The sequence below is a fragment of the Cyprinodon variegatus genome, unplaced genomic scaffold (genome assembly GCF_000732505.1).
Source record: "Cyprinodon variegatus isolate N-32 unplaced genomic scaffold, C_variegatus-1.0 Scaffold929, whole genome shotgun sequence".
In the NCBI taxonomy this organism is placed as follows: domain Eukaryota; kingdom Metazoa; phylum Chordata; class Actinopteri; order Cyprinodontiformes; family Cyprinodontidae; genus Cyprinodon; species Cyprinodon variegatus.
Window position 1 is genome coordinate 79750 of NW_015151382.1, and position 17003 is coordinate 96752.

At 39.7% G+C, this 17003-nt stretch overlaps 1 protein-coding gene across 1 annotated transcript in view; it reads left to right on the top strand.

Moving 5' to 3' along the window:
* Positions 1–17003, top strand: part of LOC107100003 (vacuolar protein sorting-associated protein 13B-like) — a gene marked incomplete at both ends in the record, with an annotated part of 299591 nt that overhangs the window by 61458 nt on the left and 221130 nt on the right. Inside the window, one exon of the mRNA XM_015398349.1 lies at positions 11984–12093. Within this exon, the coding sequence (XP_015253835.1) occupies positions 11984–12093 (110 nt within the window). The remainder of the gene's footprint in view (positions 1–11983; positions 12094–17003) is intronic.

Sequence of the window (17003 nt, forward strand, 5' to 3'; positions counted from 1 at the left end):
TATTTGGAAATTGCATTTTTTTCAATCGAGATTATATTGAAAATGCAATTAATTGTTCAGCCTTAACGCACAGGCTCACTTTCATGTTGCTTTCTGTTGTTTACTTTCCTGATTTCTGTTGCCCTGGTGACATCATTTGCTCTGATGCTTGGGTAACAGCATAAAAGCAAATTACTTTAAAAAAGCTCAACAAACTGATTAGGAGTTCTAGGAACTCCTCTAGATTCTCTGGAGATAATTTCAAAAAGAAGAATTCCTTATAAAATGAGGAACATTATGGAAAAACCAACAGTGTCTACAGTCAGAGGCTTCTCCAGAGGGGCTGTTAAACAGACCTCTACAGGAGATCCAAACTAACTACAGCCACCAAGGTCCAGTGCAGCAATGATCAAATGTCAAAGTTGGCTGGAGAAAAAAAAGGTGCAAAACAAAATCGGTAAGTAAAACTGGACAGAATGTAACAACATTTAAAGATCCCTTTGGGATCAAAAAAGATTACTTGATTTAATTGAATGAGTTAAATCCCTCCTCTAAGTGTTGGCCCGCTTTGTAATTGCAACATATTACCAATGGAAATGTATCAAAGCAGCTCTGGTGACAAGCTTTAAGTCTTTAATATTGGAAGTCCTCCAGCCTTCACCGTTGTCCTAAGCTCCCTCAACAAACCCAATTTGGACTGCTCCTCATTGTTAATATTACTTAAAATCAAAATGAATGTTTTGGTGAAAATAAACTGTTACTTTAAACCCAAATCTGCAGGAGTATGAATAATTCTGGGCCTAATTATCGATATCTAATTTACATTTTTTTGTTTAAACCATAATGACCAGCAGCTCTGAGTCTTTTCATTGAAGTATTTTGTTCTCTTTTTCCCCCTCCTCTCTCTCCAGTGCCACAGGCAGTTGTGCTCATTAACTCTGGATGTAATTATTTTTGTTTTAGTCTCATATTGCTGACATTTCAACTCAGGGGCTCCTCAATCAGGATTAACCCAAACCGCAAGAAATCACACTTCACAGCCGTTTCTTACAGCAGCGCCTGTTGCCTCCAATTTCAGTCAAATTAAAGGTTTATTTTATTTAGACTTTTTTTTTTTTTTTCCACTCTGGCCCGGTCCCCTGTTAAACAAACCAAACTGCTTGTCTTTGATTTGGTGGTTGCTAGTCACTTTCTCAGTATTCCCTGTTTCTTTGTCTGGTGGGCACAAAGCAGTCCTCTGTCCGGAGATTGCTTCTGAGGATAAAAATAACACAGGTGGTAACAGTACTAGGACCTCTCCTGTCTTGTTTTGTTTTTTATATATATAGAATAATTTATCAGCTATATACAGGCAGTCTCAGTTTATTTTTTTCTTTAAATCCTGCCTTACTCAGCAAAGATTTTCTTTCAGTGTTTTGATAGCATTCATTTAGTGTGTCTAGGTTTACACCACTAGTAGAACTGCAATTTGATATCAGTTTGATTTTATTTCTTCCTGTGTAATTTAATGTATTTGAAATTGGAGTAATTTAGTGGCCCTTTCAAAGTGTTTTTTCCCCCTTATTTTACCTTGGGGCCCCTAAGGTCCAAAGGAAGGCTCAACTCATCTTTCTGCCCCCAGCACACTTAGCCCTAGCACAGTAGTAATAAACTATCATCGCTCTGCTTTAGGTATGTGTATGTTTATGTCAGGCTTTTGCTGTGCGGCCGCAGTAGTTCCTTGACCAAGCAGTAGTTGTAAAATCCCGTCACTTTGAGAGGTCCTCCGGGGGTCCTTGACTTCTTTCGCTGTGTGTGGTTTGACCTGCTGTGGCCTTTCAGCCCCCAAATAGCCATTAGATAAACGGGCGGTAAACACAGGAAGCCTCACCATTACTCTCCTACCCTCATATCATATACAAGGGCCGTAGATGAAAGGGTTGTTGGCCGATACCAACAGCCAGTGGACATTAACTTTCATCAGCTACCTCCTGGTTTATAATTAAAGCTGAGCCACCATGTTTATGGAGCTTTAAATAAGAGGAGATATACGTTTTAGAGTGCCTGTTCAATGAGTCCTTGTTACTACCTCGTTCCAAATTTTGAAACGTTGCATTGTACTTTGGCTGTTTGGGGTCCAACTGACTGGTGTCAGAGTGTAGTGAGAGCAGAAAAGGAAGAAAAAGGAAAAAAGACAAAGCAGTCAGGTTGGGGGGGTAGAGCATTTTATTGTAGTCTGAGAGTAAAAATGAAAGTCTTTACACCTTAATGATTATATTTGTAGCAGTAGTTTGGATGCATCCCAGCAGCCATGTTTCCATCCAAATAAATGGATTTGAATCAATTTGACTGTATGATCTGGTTGAATTGTAAAGGAGATGGCATGTGTTGTGAATTGGCTCTATATAAATAAACTGAATTGAATGGAATTGAAATGTTCTGCGAAATTTAGGAAAACTTTTAAAATGTTGAAAAAAAATGCAAAAAATGCAAAATAACCAAAGAGTAACTCTGTCATTTTTTTTTTTTATTTTATTTTTTTTTTACATTAAGAGTGGCTGTATTAAACAGGAAGTGGATGTAGCAAACTAGGGCGCATCACAGATCACTAAAGGGGCAAAATTTTAATCTGTGTGTTGCAATCCGACAAGATGTATGGAGTGAATTTAGTTCCATTATTTTTGCAAAGAATGCATTTTGTAAATGGAAACTTTAAAATAAAAGTAATCCAGAAATAAAACTTTGAAAAACGTAATTAAAAGAAATTATTTGATAGTAACTTTTCTGTTTTCTTACATTTAACTTTATCACATAGAGTAGGTTTTTAAAATGTTGTTTTTTAAGCTTTTTTATTTCTTTTCTCAGACCCAGTTTTAAAAATTGGATTCTTTTCAAATAAATTTTTTTACAGAAAAGATTCTTGTCACTTCAAGCCTAGTGCAAAGTTTTGCTCATGACCAATTCAATGTTGCTGCTAAAAATATTAAAACAATATTTTTTTTTTTCAAATTATAGACATATATCAATAAAAACCTTTACAACTTGAATAAAATATATTTCTGTGACTTTTTGTAGATAAAGCATCACATAACCGATACTTCATGATTCATCACCCTGGAAGACCTGCTGATCTGTGGTCCACCCTATTTTGCTACATCCACTTCCTGTTTAATACAGCCAATTTTAAAGTACAAAATATGACATCATTACCCTTTGGTTAATTAGCAATGTGTTTTAGCTGCAACATGGGCTTTACACTGCAGCCTGAAGTGACCCAAATCCGATTCTTTGGCCCATATGCGACCTGGATCTGATCTTTGCATGGCAGCCTGAACAACACAGATGTGATTTTTTTTCAATGCGACCCAGGCCACTTGGTTCTGTGGTCCTGAATCCAATACGAATCGGATCTTTTCAAATGCGACCTGTGTCTGAACAGCCAGGATGCTTTCATCCGACCTAAATGCCGTTCACACCCGACAGAAGTCGCTATTCTGGTTCTTGCTATGAAGAAGCGGCAAGAAAAACAACAACCATGGCGGACGATGATGCGGAGAGCAGTATTTATGTTTAACCATCTTGAAAAGATTGTGTTTATAAGGTTGGGAAAGATCGCTAGATGCACTCCGGCACTACTGTCCATGTTAACTTCCGTAAACACAGAGCACCCTGGCCTGTAATGTCATTGCGTCCTCTGCTACGTTGTATAACTGCAGTTCAGACAGGAGATCACATACAAGTCGCATATATTTGGAAATGTGAACGGCAACGCAAAAAAAATCGGATTTCCCCAAAAAATCGGAATTAAGCATTAAGGCCTGCAGTGTTAACGTAGCCATAGTTGCGATGTTTGTTCTGCCCTATTGGTGGTGTTCAAGCCACCATACTTTTAGAGCAATAATAATATGATTTATAGCATCTGTTTCAAATTCTTTTCAGAATCAGAAAAGAAGTCAATGAGTCTACACTGTGATAATGCTGATTCAGTATCCATCCAGATAAAACATTGACCTTTAGCTCTCCTTGATGTCATCATCGTCTTCCCCTCCTGAGTGCTCCTCATGCCGTCCTTCCTACATCTCACCCTCCCCTCCTCCTGCTCCGCTGCTTTACAGTCTTGGAATTATCTCGTGTTTGGAATAGCTGACCTAACATTGCGTTTGTGTGTTAGTTAATGTAGAACAGCTGTCCTGTACTGCAGGTGGCCTCTGCATCCTTAAAGTGTAGTTGAAAGGATGCACCGTGTGTGTGATGTCTAACTGCATTAAATACAGTTGTGATGTATAAACAACTTCCAATTATCTCCAGTGTTTGTGCAGACAGGACTGACCCCTTCCAACATCAAAACACATACTTGGCCTTTACTTTGAACTGTCAGTGACGGGTGTGTAAACCAAGGCTTCATTCAACGGTAGCTAATAACAGGACAGGGATTGGAGAAGAAATGTTTCTCTGAAGGTTCAGAACAAAAACAGGCATCCAGGCAGAGACATACAATGCATTATTATTCATTTCCTCTTTTATTATTTATGTACTAGACAGAGAATATAGATATGACTTATCAAAGAATGTTATTTGCGCTTGCAGCTGTTTTGTGAATAAGAAAAAATATCCAGTCATAAGTGGTGTTTTATTACACTGTATCGTCTTATTCCCTTTGTTCCTGCATCACAGCTGAAATGCCTCATCCTGAAACCATTAGACCAAATTGCTAAATGGTTCAAATGTGCTTCCACTTAAAAACTATGTCTTTTAGAGGAGTAATCTTCAATCTACTGTGGCAAGAAAGAAGAGGATGAGTTGGATAGCAGGAATGGAAACTGGAGGAAAAAAATCCCCTTAGAGACAAAATTTGAAAAAGAGGGAAGAGAAATTGGTGTAAGATTTGAGCTCACAAAATGTTCCCCGGTCTCTCGATTTTCTTCTCTTGCTTGTTTTCAAAGTAACTGTGCTTTTTTTTTGTTTAAGGTTTTATTCAGTATGTGGTGGAAAGGTAGTTTGTTTGAGAAAACAACCCCAATTTATTTTTCTTTAAAGTGTTGAATAAGGAAGTTAGGTCCCCCTGAAGGCGGCTCAGAACTTCACCACCAGTTCTTTTCCTGGGAGCAAGTTACCTAGTTTAATTATTCTTAACTCAAACTGGGTAAAACCATATAAACAGGGCTATAAAAACAGGAGTAAAAAAATAACAGAGTTTATTCCAGTTCAGGTCGTTACAGGAAAGAGAAGTTGCTTGGAGTCGGCACAGCTGTGGGCTCAAAACGTCAGCAAGCGTTGGCATCAGGCAAAAATGAGCCCCAAACAAATCATCTCCTACTTCCTATACCTCATGAGTCTATGTGTTGCATCAGGGGGATGCTTAGCTGTTTGTCAGAAACTGACACGCCATCCATGCTCTGACTTTCGTGCCTCTTGCCTCTATGTCTCAGGATTACATATAGCTCTCCTCTATCGGTCCGGCTCCAGGATGTGTCCTTATCTTGTGTATCTTCCAAAGGCAAGAAGACTGTCCTCATTAGATGGCCTCTGTTCACACAATGTAATCCACCATGTGAAGGGCGCCCAGGGAGCAGGGTGAGGTTAAGGGCTTTTGCTCAGTGGCAGTCTGTGGGAGTGGGTTTCGAACTCACAAGCTCTGTGCCCCAACCACTAGACCACCACTCCCCATATTCCAAGTAATTTCCAGACTCAACAATGATAGAACTACCAGTCTATGTTCATTTTCTGCTATTGTCGGAAAGAAATGCCAACTATTATAATTTTTGACTCTTCTTGTTTCTGTGAAAGACCTTTACCTAAAACCCGCATTCAGATGGAAGCTTAACTTTGCTTTTCTTCCTCACCCATAATAACAAATGGAGAGAACTTGGTTTGAACTGCAGAGAAAGCCTTTAGAGACAACTGAACGATGGTAGCGATAAGCCCCTTTACAAGGTAACTCTGCTCAACTCTAGCTTTCTATGGGAAAGCAGAAGCAGAAGGCTATTTATTTTAATGAGCTCAAAAGTGTCTCCCTTGTTCCCCTAATGTTACAATGGGGCCCATTAGAGTTCACCCAGTGCACGTGAATGCTGGTGATGGATATGGTAATGATACATTAATGCAATCAGGACCTAGACTGTTTTCCCTCTCATTAAGAAGGCAAGCTATCTTGCTGACAAATGACTGGGTCACACTCAGCCGTGAATTATTTTCTATTGATGTGGTTTTGAGTGAGCAAGATGTTTTTTTTGTTCTTTTTGGGATAGGGTTCCATTAGGGAATAAACAGCATACAAGTCTGTAGTGTTGGGTTGGGTTTTCAACACTAGGGGAACTAAAGTGGATGAGTAAAAACTTCCTGTCGGTTCAAACTTAAAGATTCCCTTTGATTCTAGTTTGCTTGCTGATCTTCTCCAACCTTTGGTTGAGCACTCTGTGTTCCTCCAGCGTGGCAGTGTCATTGTACAGTAAATCCAAATAAACTGAATCAAGAAAGTATTTTCACTTAAATACTTTGTTTCTGTACACAGTTGAATGTGCTGACAGCAGAATCACTCAAAAACCTTCAATTGGATCGCCTGGATCTGAGTCACACACAAAGTTAATGTGTAAAAGAAAAAACCCCACAAAACATGCTGGTCCAACTTTGATGTAATGCCATTAAAACAGGTCAAAATGAGGTGTCAGTATTGTGTGTGGCCTCAATGTGCCTGTATGACCTCCCTTCAAGGCCTGGGCATGCTCCTGATGAGGTGGCGCATGGTCCCCTGGGGGAACTCCTCCCAGACCTGGACTAAACCATCTGGCAACTCCTGGACAGTCTGTGGTGAATCGTGACGTTGGTGGATGGATCGAGACATGATGTCCCACATGTGCTCAATCAGGTTCAGGTCTAGGGAATGGGCGGGCCAGCCAGTAGCTTCTATGCATCATCTTGCAGGAACTGCTGACACACTCCAGCTGCATGACGTCTAGCATTTTCCTGCATTAAGAGGAACCCAGGGCCAACTGCACCAGCATATGGTCTAACAAAGGGTGTGAGGATCTCATCTCGGTACTTCATGGTAGTCATGCTACCTCTTGCGAGCACAAGGAGGGCTGTGCGGCCCTCCAAAGAAATCCCACCCCCCACTATTACTGACCCACTGCCAAACCGGTCATGCTGAAGGATGTTGCAGGCAGCGGATCGCTCTCCATGGTGTCTCCAGACTCTGTCACATCTGTCGCATCTTCTCAGTGTGAAGCTGCTTTTATCTGTAGAGAACACGAGAGGCCAGTGGTGAACTTGCCAATCCTGGTGTTTTCTTGCAAATGCAAAGCGTCCTGTAGAGTGTTGGGCTGTTAGCACAACCTTCATCTGGCACATCAAGCTCCTTGGAGATGGTCATATAACCTTTAACTTTTACATGATTGTCTGTAACTTTCTTTCTGATTTCCTGAGACGACTCTTTCCTTCGCTTCCTGTGGTTCATGTTGAGTGCGGTATGTACCATGCCACCAAACAGCACAGTAACTAACTGTAGCCTTATATATAGGCCCACTGACTGATTACAACATTGGACACACCTGTGATACTATTTAGTGCTCACACCTTGATTTAACTTACTCCTTTGATCACATTTTCACTCTTTTCTAGATTATTTTTTTTTGTTCATTCCTGTTTCATTGGTTTATTTTTCTAAAGTCATTTTGTTGAGGCATGTTTGAAAAGCTTTTACTTATATGTAGCTTTTACTTACTTATATATATATATATATATATATATATACATGTATGTGTGTGTGTGTGTTTGGATGGTGCTTAAAAATGTTCTTGTAATGTATCATAGTAAGGAGCCTAAACCTTTAGAAGCAGGGTAACCAAAGATTTTTTTTTTCCTACCCTTGCAGCTGCGAGCTCTTGTTGTTCCATCATACTTAAAGATGTGAAAACATGTGTAAGCCAATGTAGGCTGCTAACCTTCCCACCTCTCTACATATACATACACCTACATTATATATCAGGATCTTGTGTAGCGTATTAAATAAGTCCAGAAAGAGAGCTGGCTTTACATAGAGCAGGGTCTGTTTCCAGTCAAACTGTCGGTGTCCTTCCTGAGCCCCTTGGTTCCTGTGGTATGTTTGTGTGACATTAGTGATAGAGAATATTAAGACACAATTTTGTGTGTATTTATATATATAAAAAAATCTGTTCATCACCCATATATATATATATATATATATATATATATATATATATATATATATATATACACACACACAACCTCACACTGTGTTCTTTGCCAGACACCCACACACAGCTGAGTCCCTTTGTAATGGTGTCAGCAGTTCCATTTTTTACTTACATTCTGTCTCTCTCACACACAGACAATTACACGTATGGCTACACCTACACACTCATAAGCAGAACACCTGTCGAGCCGCATAGCTCGCTCCAGGACACCTTTAAGTCATGAGCTCATCGGAAAAGCAATTAAAGGCGGTGTATGCTCTGCTCGCTGGCGTAATGTTTTGTTTTGCTACTTGGCTTAGAAATTAACCAAACCTGTCAGAAGTCATCTGGCTGACACGGGCTGGGCTATATTTATTTATTTTCTGTTAGAGAAGGTGGACGCACAGTCCCTGTGTTGCCTCACATCCAACAATGAAGCGATTCTGAGGGGGCGATTAGCTGGCTGGGACAACAAGAAAAAAAAAGAAAAAAATTTCCCCCCACCTCCAGGAATCTGCCTGGGGGGCAGTTGGGGTTCAGAAGCAGCTCCTATGTGTCTCTACCCTTTGCTTACCGTGGAGGTCATGGCCTTCTAATTGGAAGGTTGCGCCCTTTATAACCCCAATCAGAACTTTGGCGCTAAATAAGGGACATGGTTTTGAACTTGCTCTAACCTAAGAGCTCCAAATTCCTTAAATTTCAGGGTTGCAGTTAAACAGAACAGACATATTCTATTCTCAAATATGTCCCCAATAGGTTGTGTTACTTGTTTAAGCACACAAACCCACAGCAAACTTAAAAGCTTTATAGCTACTAGATTTCCTTGACGACTGACTTGGAGAAAGAAGTTGATATGACTTGAGATAAGTCTACTGGTTTGACCTATCTATGTAGCCTGAGGCCATGAGCAGCCTGATGTCACAGAGCCGTAAAACAACACGAGCAGCTCCCCCTGTTTCTTTTAGCTCTACTACTATTTTACCACTGCGGAAAAACACAACAACACCTTTGACATTAATGAGCACCACAGGCAACCTGATGCTTGCTTTATTTTCATACAGCAGTCAGCGGTTCATAGTTTCAAAGTCTAGGCCACTGTGCAATTTTGTTTTTATTTTCTCTTCAGGAATTACTTAAGAAGCAAGAAAAACACCTTTGTTATCATTGTCATCACTTGTGTGTAATTACCCATATACCACCCTGCTAGCTTGGAGGGACAAAAACAACAGTTGGCCTGCTGTCGAGGTCACCTTTTAAGCATGCAAGGCCCTTTCATGGTGCTTTGTGCTTCAAAGGATTTGTCACTCATGTCAAAGTAGTGATAAAACGAGAAGAAAAAGTATGCAGTAGATTGCTGCGGCCTTTCAATCTTTAAAACATGGACTAAAAAAGTAAATATAACACAAGAAAAACTGCTTTTTGAGAGGTTATTTTTTTCAGCAGTAGATGCAACATAGAAAACTATCTGGCTGCATGTTTGTCAGAAAGACGCTGTGTATAAATAGGCAGCAATTAAGTATTTTCCTAGACCATGGATGGATGCCTTTGCTGGCTGCTGTAATTTATTGTCCTGTGCTTCATTTCTGCTGATTGGGCTAAATGTGATAAACTGGGCTCACTGCATCCCAAAGACCGCAGTTGAAAATCATTTCATTAAACAACATCTTTACTACCCAGCCTCTTCCCAGTCTTTTTGGGTTCCATGATGCGCACGCTGTCCTAAAGTGATGATGAAACTGCTTGAAGTCAAACCTCAGCTCTGTAGCCACAGCCAAAGCCTATTAAGCAGCCACAATGTGGTATAAAAGTTCAAGCCACACTTTTGAGCTATACTTCCTTGTCAGGAGGAGAACGTGAGTCATAACTTATGAAAGATAAGTATGTGTAGAGGAATAAAGGAATTTACAAATATTGATGCAAAAGCGAGTTTATAATGATAAAAAATACTAAACTTGGGTAAGAAGATGAAGGACTGGATAAGGACAGGTTTAGGCGAGAATTTAAAAGAAGGCCATTGGAAAACCTGACATTACATCTGGAAATAGGGATGTTTATATAAACTCTTCAAATGCAATTACAAATATTAACAAAGATAAACAAATGCATAGATTAAAGAGTAATTTACCTGTTGGTTTAGCATCCTTTTAATCTGAATAATTCAATTCAGTTTATTTATCCATTTCCTGACAAGCTTATCCCAAGCAGGCTGCTGAGAGGCGGGGTTCACCCTGGACAGGTCGCCAGTCCATCGCAGGGCAACACAGAGACAAACAAGACAAACAACCATTCACACTCACAGCTAAGGAGAATTTAGAGAAGACAGTTAACCTAACAGTCATGTTTATGGACTGTGGGAGGAAGCCGGAGTACCTAGATAGAAACCAAGCATGCTCAGGGAGAACGTGCAAACTCTGTGCAGAAAAACCTCGGGCCGGGAATCAAACCCAGAACCTACTTGCTGCAAGGCGGCAGTGCTACCCGCTACTCAGTTTACAGAGACAATTCAACCAGATCATACGGTCAAATTGGTTCAAAGTTTCTACCTAAGGAAAACCAGTTGATCGCATCAACTCAATGACTCAAAGGCAATCCTTCTTACTAAGCATGCTTATAGCGACAGTGGAGAGGAAAAACCCCCTTTTAACAGGAACAAACCTCCAGCAGAACCAGGCTCAGTGTGAGCGGCCATCTGCTGAGGCCGACAGGGATTCAAAAAGCAGCTGTAAAAGGCTGCGGCGTCCAGGAAACACACAGCCAGGCAGACGAGCTCCGAGCCAACTCCCATGTAAGAGGATGAGGAGAGCACATCCAGCCAGTCACAGTCAGAGAAACAGGACTACACTGAAAAACAAGCAGAGCTCCAACATCTACAAACAAAGGTGTTGATGGCAGCAGCACAGCTATTTCTCTCCAGGATGGAGTCACAGCCAAACAGGAACAGACCAGATGATGTTCACAAACAGAAATGGAACCTAGAAAACCAACCTAGAGAGCTAGTGTTTGAAAAATATGTGGATGTGTGTCTGTTAGTGTGTCCATGGTTTAACTACAGTAAAATGTGCTACAGGCAGTCAGGCTTTGCTGGAGGTAAGAAGACAGACTTGTTCATTCTCCCTGCAGTTCAGCCCCCGATGCCTGAACAGGATCTGAAACAGAACATCAGGATTTTAATCCAAAGCTCCGTTAAACTGCTGAAAGTCTTTCTAGAGCAAAAACATCCTCCTATCGTCATGCCGGGACATTCCACAGCGAGCCAGAGAGCCTCCACTAATCCTGCCGGCATGGGAATCATTATTAATATGATCCTAATGCATTACCTCAGGGCCTGCTTATTGTTGATCAAGAGTCTTTTTTTTTTTTTAAGAGTAGACCAAAACGCAATGAAAGTCTTGAGTTTCATTGAAATTTATCAAAAGAAAATGTTATTCTTGGCTTAGTGTGATACCACTTTGAACAGCGAAATTGAAACAAACTGTGCTTCTAGCTTCACTCCTACAAGCCTGCTTGATACCCGGCAGCAGGTCCATGAAGCCCAGCATGACCTGCACTACAAAAAAAGAAAAACATCCACGATCTGGGTCACTTGCGCTTATTATCATACACTGATTCTTTTATTAGGAATCTTTATTTTACTGCTCAACCCTTCTAATAACAAAATAGATTGATTTGGTCTAGGTTTACTTTTATTACGGATATTTTATCTTTGCTTTTATGGTAACATTATCAAACCACTGCAAAGCTAATCTGCAGATGTAAAGAATTAATTTTTATCTTATATTTTCCCCGTTATGCTTGATTTATGACATGTTTTCCTTTGTTTTTTTGTGTTTTAGGTGCGGTCCTACTGGTCAGTGTCCAGGGCATAGCTGTAAATGTGGACCCAATCATCTGCACATGGTTACTGTATCAGCCTCACAGAGGGAGCAGCAGGAAGCAGCAACAGGTACCAGAAACCATGTCATGTTCTCATCTTTGTAACCAGCTGTTTACTTTCTGTTTTTTTGTTTTTTTTTGTTCTTATTTGTAGAGTCAGTTTTGTTCCAATTTTGTTGCAGGCAAAAAAGGGCTCTATAAATATAAAATTGAAAAGAAATAAAGAAAGGCAATCCAGAAATGAAACTGAAAAACGTCTTGATGGAAAGAAAGTTTCAACAGTATCTTTACTGTTTTTTTCCCCCGGATTTTATTGTTAAAGTTTCTTTTTTCTCAGTTCTATATGTTCAAATTTGTATTTTTCTGTTTGAGTTTTATGAATTGTATGCTTTTCAAATTGCCTTTTTCCATTTTTCTTTATGCTGGTGAAGATTCTCAGTCATCCAGGTCATAGTCTTATCAAAAAAAGTTAAAAAACAACACACTGGACTTTGTTTCCAAGTTTGAAGCAATTTCACTTCCCATCCAGGAAGCTTTTTCAAAGTTAGAAATAGAGTTTGAGGCTTTATAGAGTCGACCAAAAACATAGAGTTGTTTGACTTAGAAAACATGCAAATTGAACCGGACCAACGGGTCCGCCCCTTAAGACTGGGGGTTGTTTGAGTTCTTTGTTTGCCTGTAATAACCGATACCTGTCTATGTCTCTGAATGAGGGTCATTACAGGGAACTGTTGCCCTGGCTGAACAGGCGAGGTGTTTTTGGTCCCCTGTATGGGGTGGGGGTTGCAATAATAGAGGGAAGGAATCAACTCTATTGCTGTATTCTAGATTTTTGAAAGCTGAAATCTGAGTCCACCCCCTCTGTTTAATGTTTTTCTTTCTTAACATAGATGGCTTCTTTCACGCCTCTCTAAAAACAACCTATCCTCTCTGTCCAAAATGTGAACATTCTGGTCCTCAAAAGTCCATAAGTCTGGTCCTTTGTCCATAAGGTGTAGATTTACCGCTGAGCCTTGTCCAGAGGAGGTAGCTCTCCTGTGTTTGTTGGGCCATGCATCTGTGGAGAGGTTGTTTGGTTTCTCTAATATAAAGATCAGAGCATTCCTCACTGCATTGAACTGCTCACCACTCCGCTCATATTTGGTCTGGGGGTTTTGTCTTTAGGATGCACCATGCACCCATTTTCTTTACGTTTGGGCACAGGCTTTCCTCTGGAGTGATGAGTGAAGACACATTTCTATCAGCTGCAATAGAAACACTCAAGGCAGGATGGAGTGTTTGTATTGTGCCTAAAGAAAAGAGAATGTGATCTGTTAAAAAATCAATTTGAAACGAATGCAATCCTAAAAATTCAATCTAAAAAAGTGAAAAAGGAATACAAGTAGATATAATAATCTGTCAAGATATTTAAAAAAAAGTAAGTTATAAAAAATCATATACACACACACACACAATAGGGGCTGTCAAATCATCGTAGTTAATCGCAGAAGCTTCATAGTTAACTGATTAACCGTGGTTTGAATTGCACGTCTAAAATCATATTATTTTGTATATCAAGGCAATTCTGTGGTTATAATTTGAAATATTTAACCATAGTCTTCAATGGGAATCAAATAGTTTCCTATTTGACCAATCCTATTAAAAAAAAAAGCAATTCAGACCAACTTCCAAATATTAAAAGGGAATGGAGTAACACTGTGCTTACTTTGAGAGATGAAGTTTATCAAGCCACTAGGGATAGAACGGTTTATGAAAACCGTCTGAACCGTTCGGTTCGACTGTCTCGGTTTGGTTTGCGTGTGTTGCGTTCGGTTCATGCGCTGCTCCTTTTTCTCATAGGTGAAGCGTTTACACTCCAGAGCAGAAGGTGGCGGTACTGCGACCAAAGCCAACCACCAGTAGTAAACAAGAAGAAGAAGAAGCAGCTTAGCTGGGTGTAGCAGAAAAATATCAGTTGTGGAGAATTGTGTGGGAATGGCGAGTGGGAAAGAACAGGAGTTGGAAGACGCGCCAGCAGCACTTTATAGGTCTGCTGTATGGGACCACTTTGCATTTAGAGTGACCTACGATGACGGCGGAAAGAAAGTTGTGGATAAAAGTGCAACAGTGTGCAAGCATTGTGCAACACGTTTTGTTTATGCTAACAGCAACATGACCAACATGTAAGGCAACAATCAACATATGTGAACAGTGGATTCTGTGAACCGTTCCACCCCTACAAGCCACTCTCTTAAGCAACTTCACAAATGAAGAAAACCATTAGAAAAACTTTGGTGATAACTTCATTTAGGGTTATTATGGGTCCATTTAGGTCAGTATTGAAAGTATTGGACTCTAATACGCATCAAACTAGAAGGTGTTCTCGGTTTGGCTCCAGCTGAACTGTGGTGTGCATTAGTTGCTGTCTGAAAACAACTGTGCTCTGGTGCTAATAATATGTTAATATATAATACATATCATAATATATAATATACAGTAGCAGCCATTCAAAATGGCCCTTCCCAGTTAAAAGCCAGCCGAATGGCAGCAAAATCCCCTCCAACTTCTCTCATGGTTGTGCATTTTTTTTACTCTGACTCCATTCCAAAAAAGAAAGTTAAAAACAATCTACTGGACATTGTTTCCAAGTTTTTTCAATTCAAAATGTCAGGAAAATGCAAACTCAATGCTAACTAAATGCAAACCATTTAGAAAAAAAGAGACAGGAACTACTAATAAATGGCGTATCTCAGTCTCTATCATAATAGTTTTATCCATTTTTATCTGTTCCTTTTTTGGCAGCTCTTCTGGATTTTAACCAGTTGTCATGGAGACATGACACTTTACAAAACATTCAAAAGGTGCTAACTATGGGTTAGTTATTGGGTCAAACAAGCTTTATTAAAAAATAAATAAATTTTTAAAAGGGAGTTATGGTTTCTTTTTATTTAATCAGGATTTTTTTCATATTTAAAACAAAAAAGGAGAAGGTCAAAATCTCTCTCCAAAGTGTCTGAAAAGTTTCATTTCTGTGTTGCATTGTCTTTTAAAATTCTCATTTACAAAACTGATTTTTGTGTAACTCCATTATTATTGGGATCCAGATCACAGTTGGAACCAAATAAAACAGATCTGAGCTCCTTCCTCCCCTCTGAACATCCCAGGAACGACACAGCCATCAAATAAAGGACATTAAGATTATTTACACTAAAATAAATATTTGTTAGTTGTAGGATAAATTAGAATGCATGTTTATGTGTGTATGAGAAAGTGAGTTACATCTGCTTACTCCTCAGGATGGGACTATGTTAGTTGAACTGCAGCCAGTGTGAAAGATAGGCTTGCCAGTTTTGTGTTTTTGTGCAGCAGCAGAAGTGTGTGTTTGTGTAAAGCTGTATACATCTCCTGCTTGTCAAGGCCACTTTTCAAGGCCAGTGTAGTTATACAAAGGCTTCAGTTGAAGGCCAGTCAAAGGCATATGAAGGATAGTAGAGAGGGTGCTGATGTTTTTAGAAAAGGATTTTAGGAAATCCTAAAAAGAAGCTAAAATATAGGGTATTTCTCTGGAGTGCTGAGAAAAATAAAAACTGACCTTTTTCGACATGAAGATTCTGAATAAAAAGACGCAAAAATAAGTGAAACGGAGAATCAAATGAAGATAAATGGGATGGGATACAAACTGAAGAGATGGAAGCAAATAAAATACAATGGGAGTAAGAGCAGGAAATGTAAGAAGCAGTTTGGGACAGGGAGGATAGGATATTACTGGGAAGGTGTGGTTGGATTAAATGTAAACCTAAACCAGCATTAGCATTAAACTTAAGATGTCAGATAAGTGGAGGGGTGGCTGGGGAAATGAGCAATGAAGTGAAATGCAACCAAAAATCGGATTCTGCATTTGCCTTGGCTGTTTTCAATGCTCCCATGTGTTCAACTGAAGGAGTTAGCTTAAACTATGTCATTCGGGAGGAATGAGAAAAGATTATCAGGTGCAAAAACATCACAGACACACACATCTATGTATTTGTATGTGTGTGAACTTATGATATTAATATTTCCTTCATATCAGAGTTTAGATTGTGTCACTGTTAAAGTCGTATATTTTAATTTTATATCATTCTAGCTTAAACATTTATATAAATGTGTTCTTTATCAGACAATATTGTCCCAAAAGTTAGAAAATTTCCATAAAAAAAAATCCTGTATTAAAATCTGTGGGGTTCTCTTCGTCATTTTATGCAGGCCAGTTAGTGGCCTGCATAAAATGACCCTGAACACCTAAATTCCGCCAGTCGTACATCAACGGTCACCTGTCAATCAATTTTTTTCAGTTATACTATCTTGATTCATATGTCGCAGCTAATATACGCAATGGTTCAAGTAAGAATCATTTTCTTTCCCATTGAGTTCCGTCCCAGTGTTCACGGGGATGGACGTCTGTGTCTTCAGCAGGCGTAGAGCTAACAGAACTGGCAGCGTTGCGAGGCAAGGGCTCAAACATGTACGGCTGTAAGCCTTCTACACCAAACCAAGCTTCTGCCGCCCTGGCGTCCTCTTCCACAACATCTTCGTCCCCGCTTTCCTCCTCTAAATAAAAAAAATGAATGGATCCTGTTGCATGTTCCTATTGTCCATAGCGTTCCTTGACAGTGTTGTTTCTAAGTCAACAATTTAGTGCTACTTGGTCCCAATGGAATTTCCCATTGGGAAGCTACTAGCACTAAGTTGCTAACTGGTTAGCAAGATGCTTCCGAGACACCGGCCACAACCAAAAATCTTGCGAATCTTCCGCCGCAAGAACCTCACCCCTTTAATAATCAACCAATCACATTCACTTTATTCACTCGTGTAAATTCAGGCACCACCCGGGAGAATTCAGAACTGCAATGGTTGGAACAGCTGTTTCCCTATGACTTTAACTATTTAGTTCTTTGTTTTTTTGTGTGAAAACTGTACAAGTTTTATAACACAGAGGCTAATCTTAATGGGCACAGTTGGTAC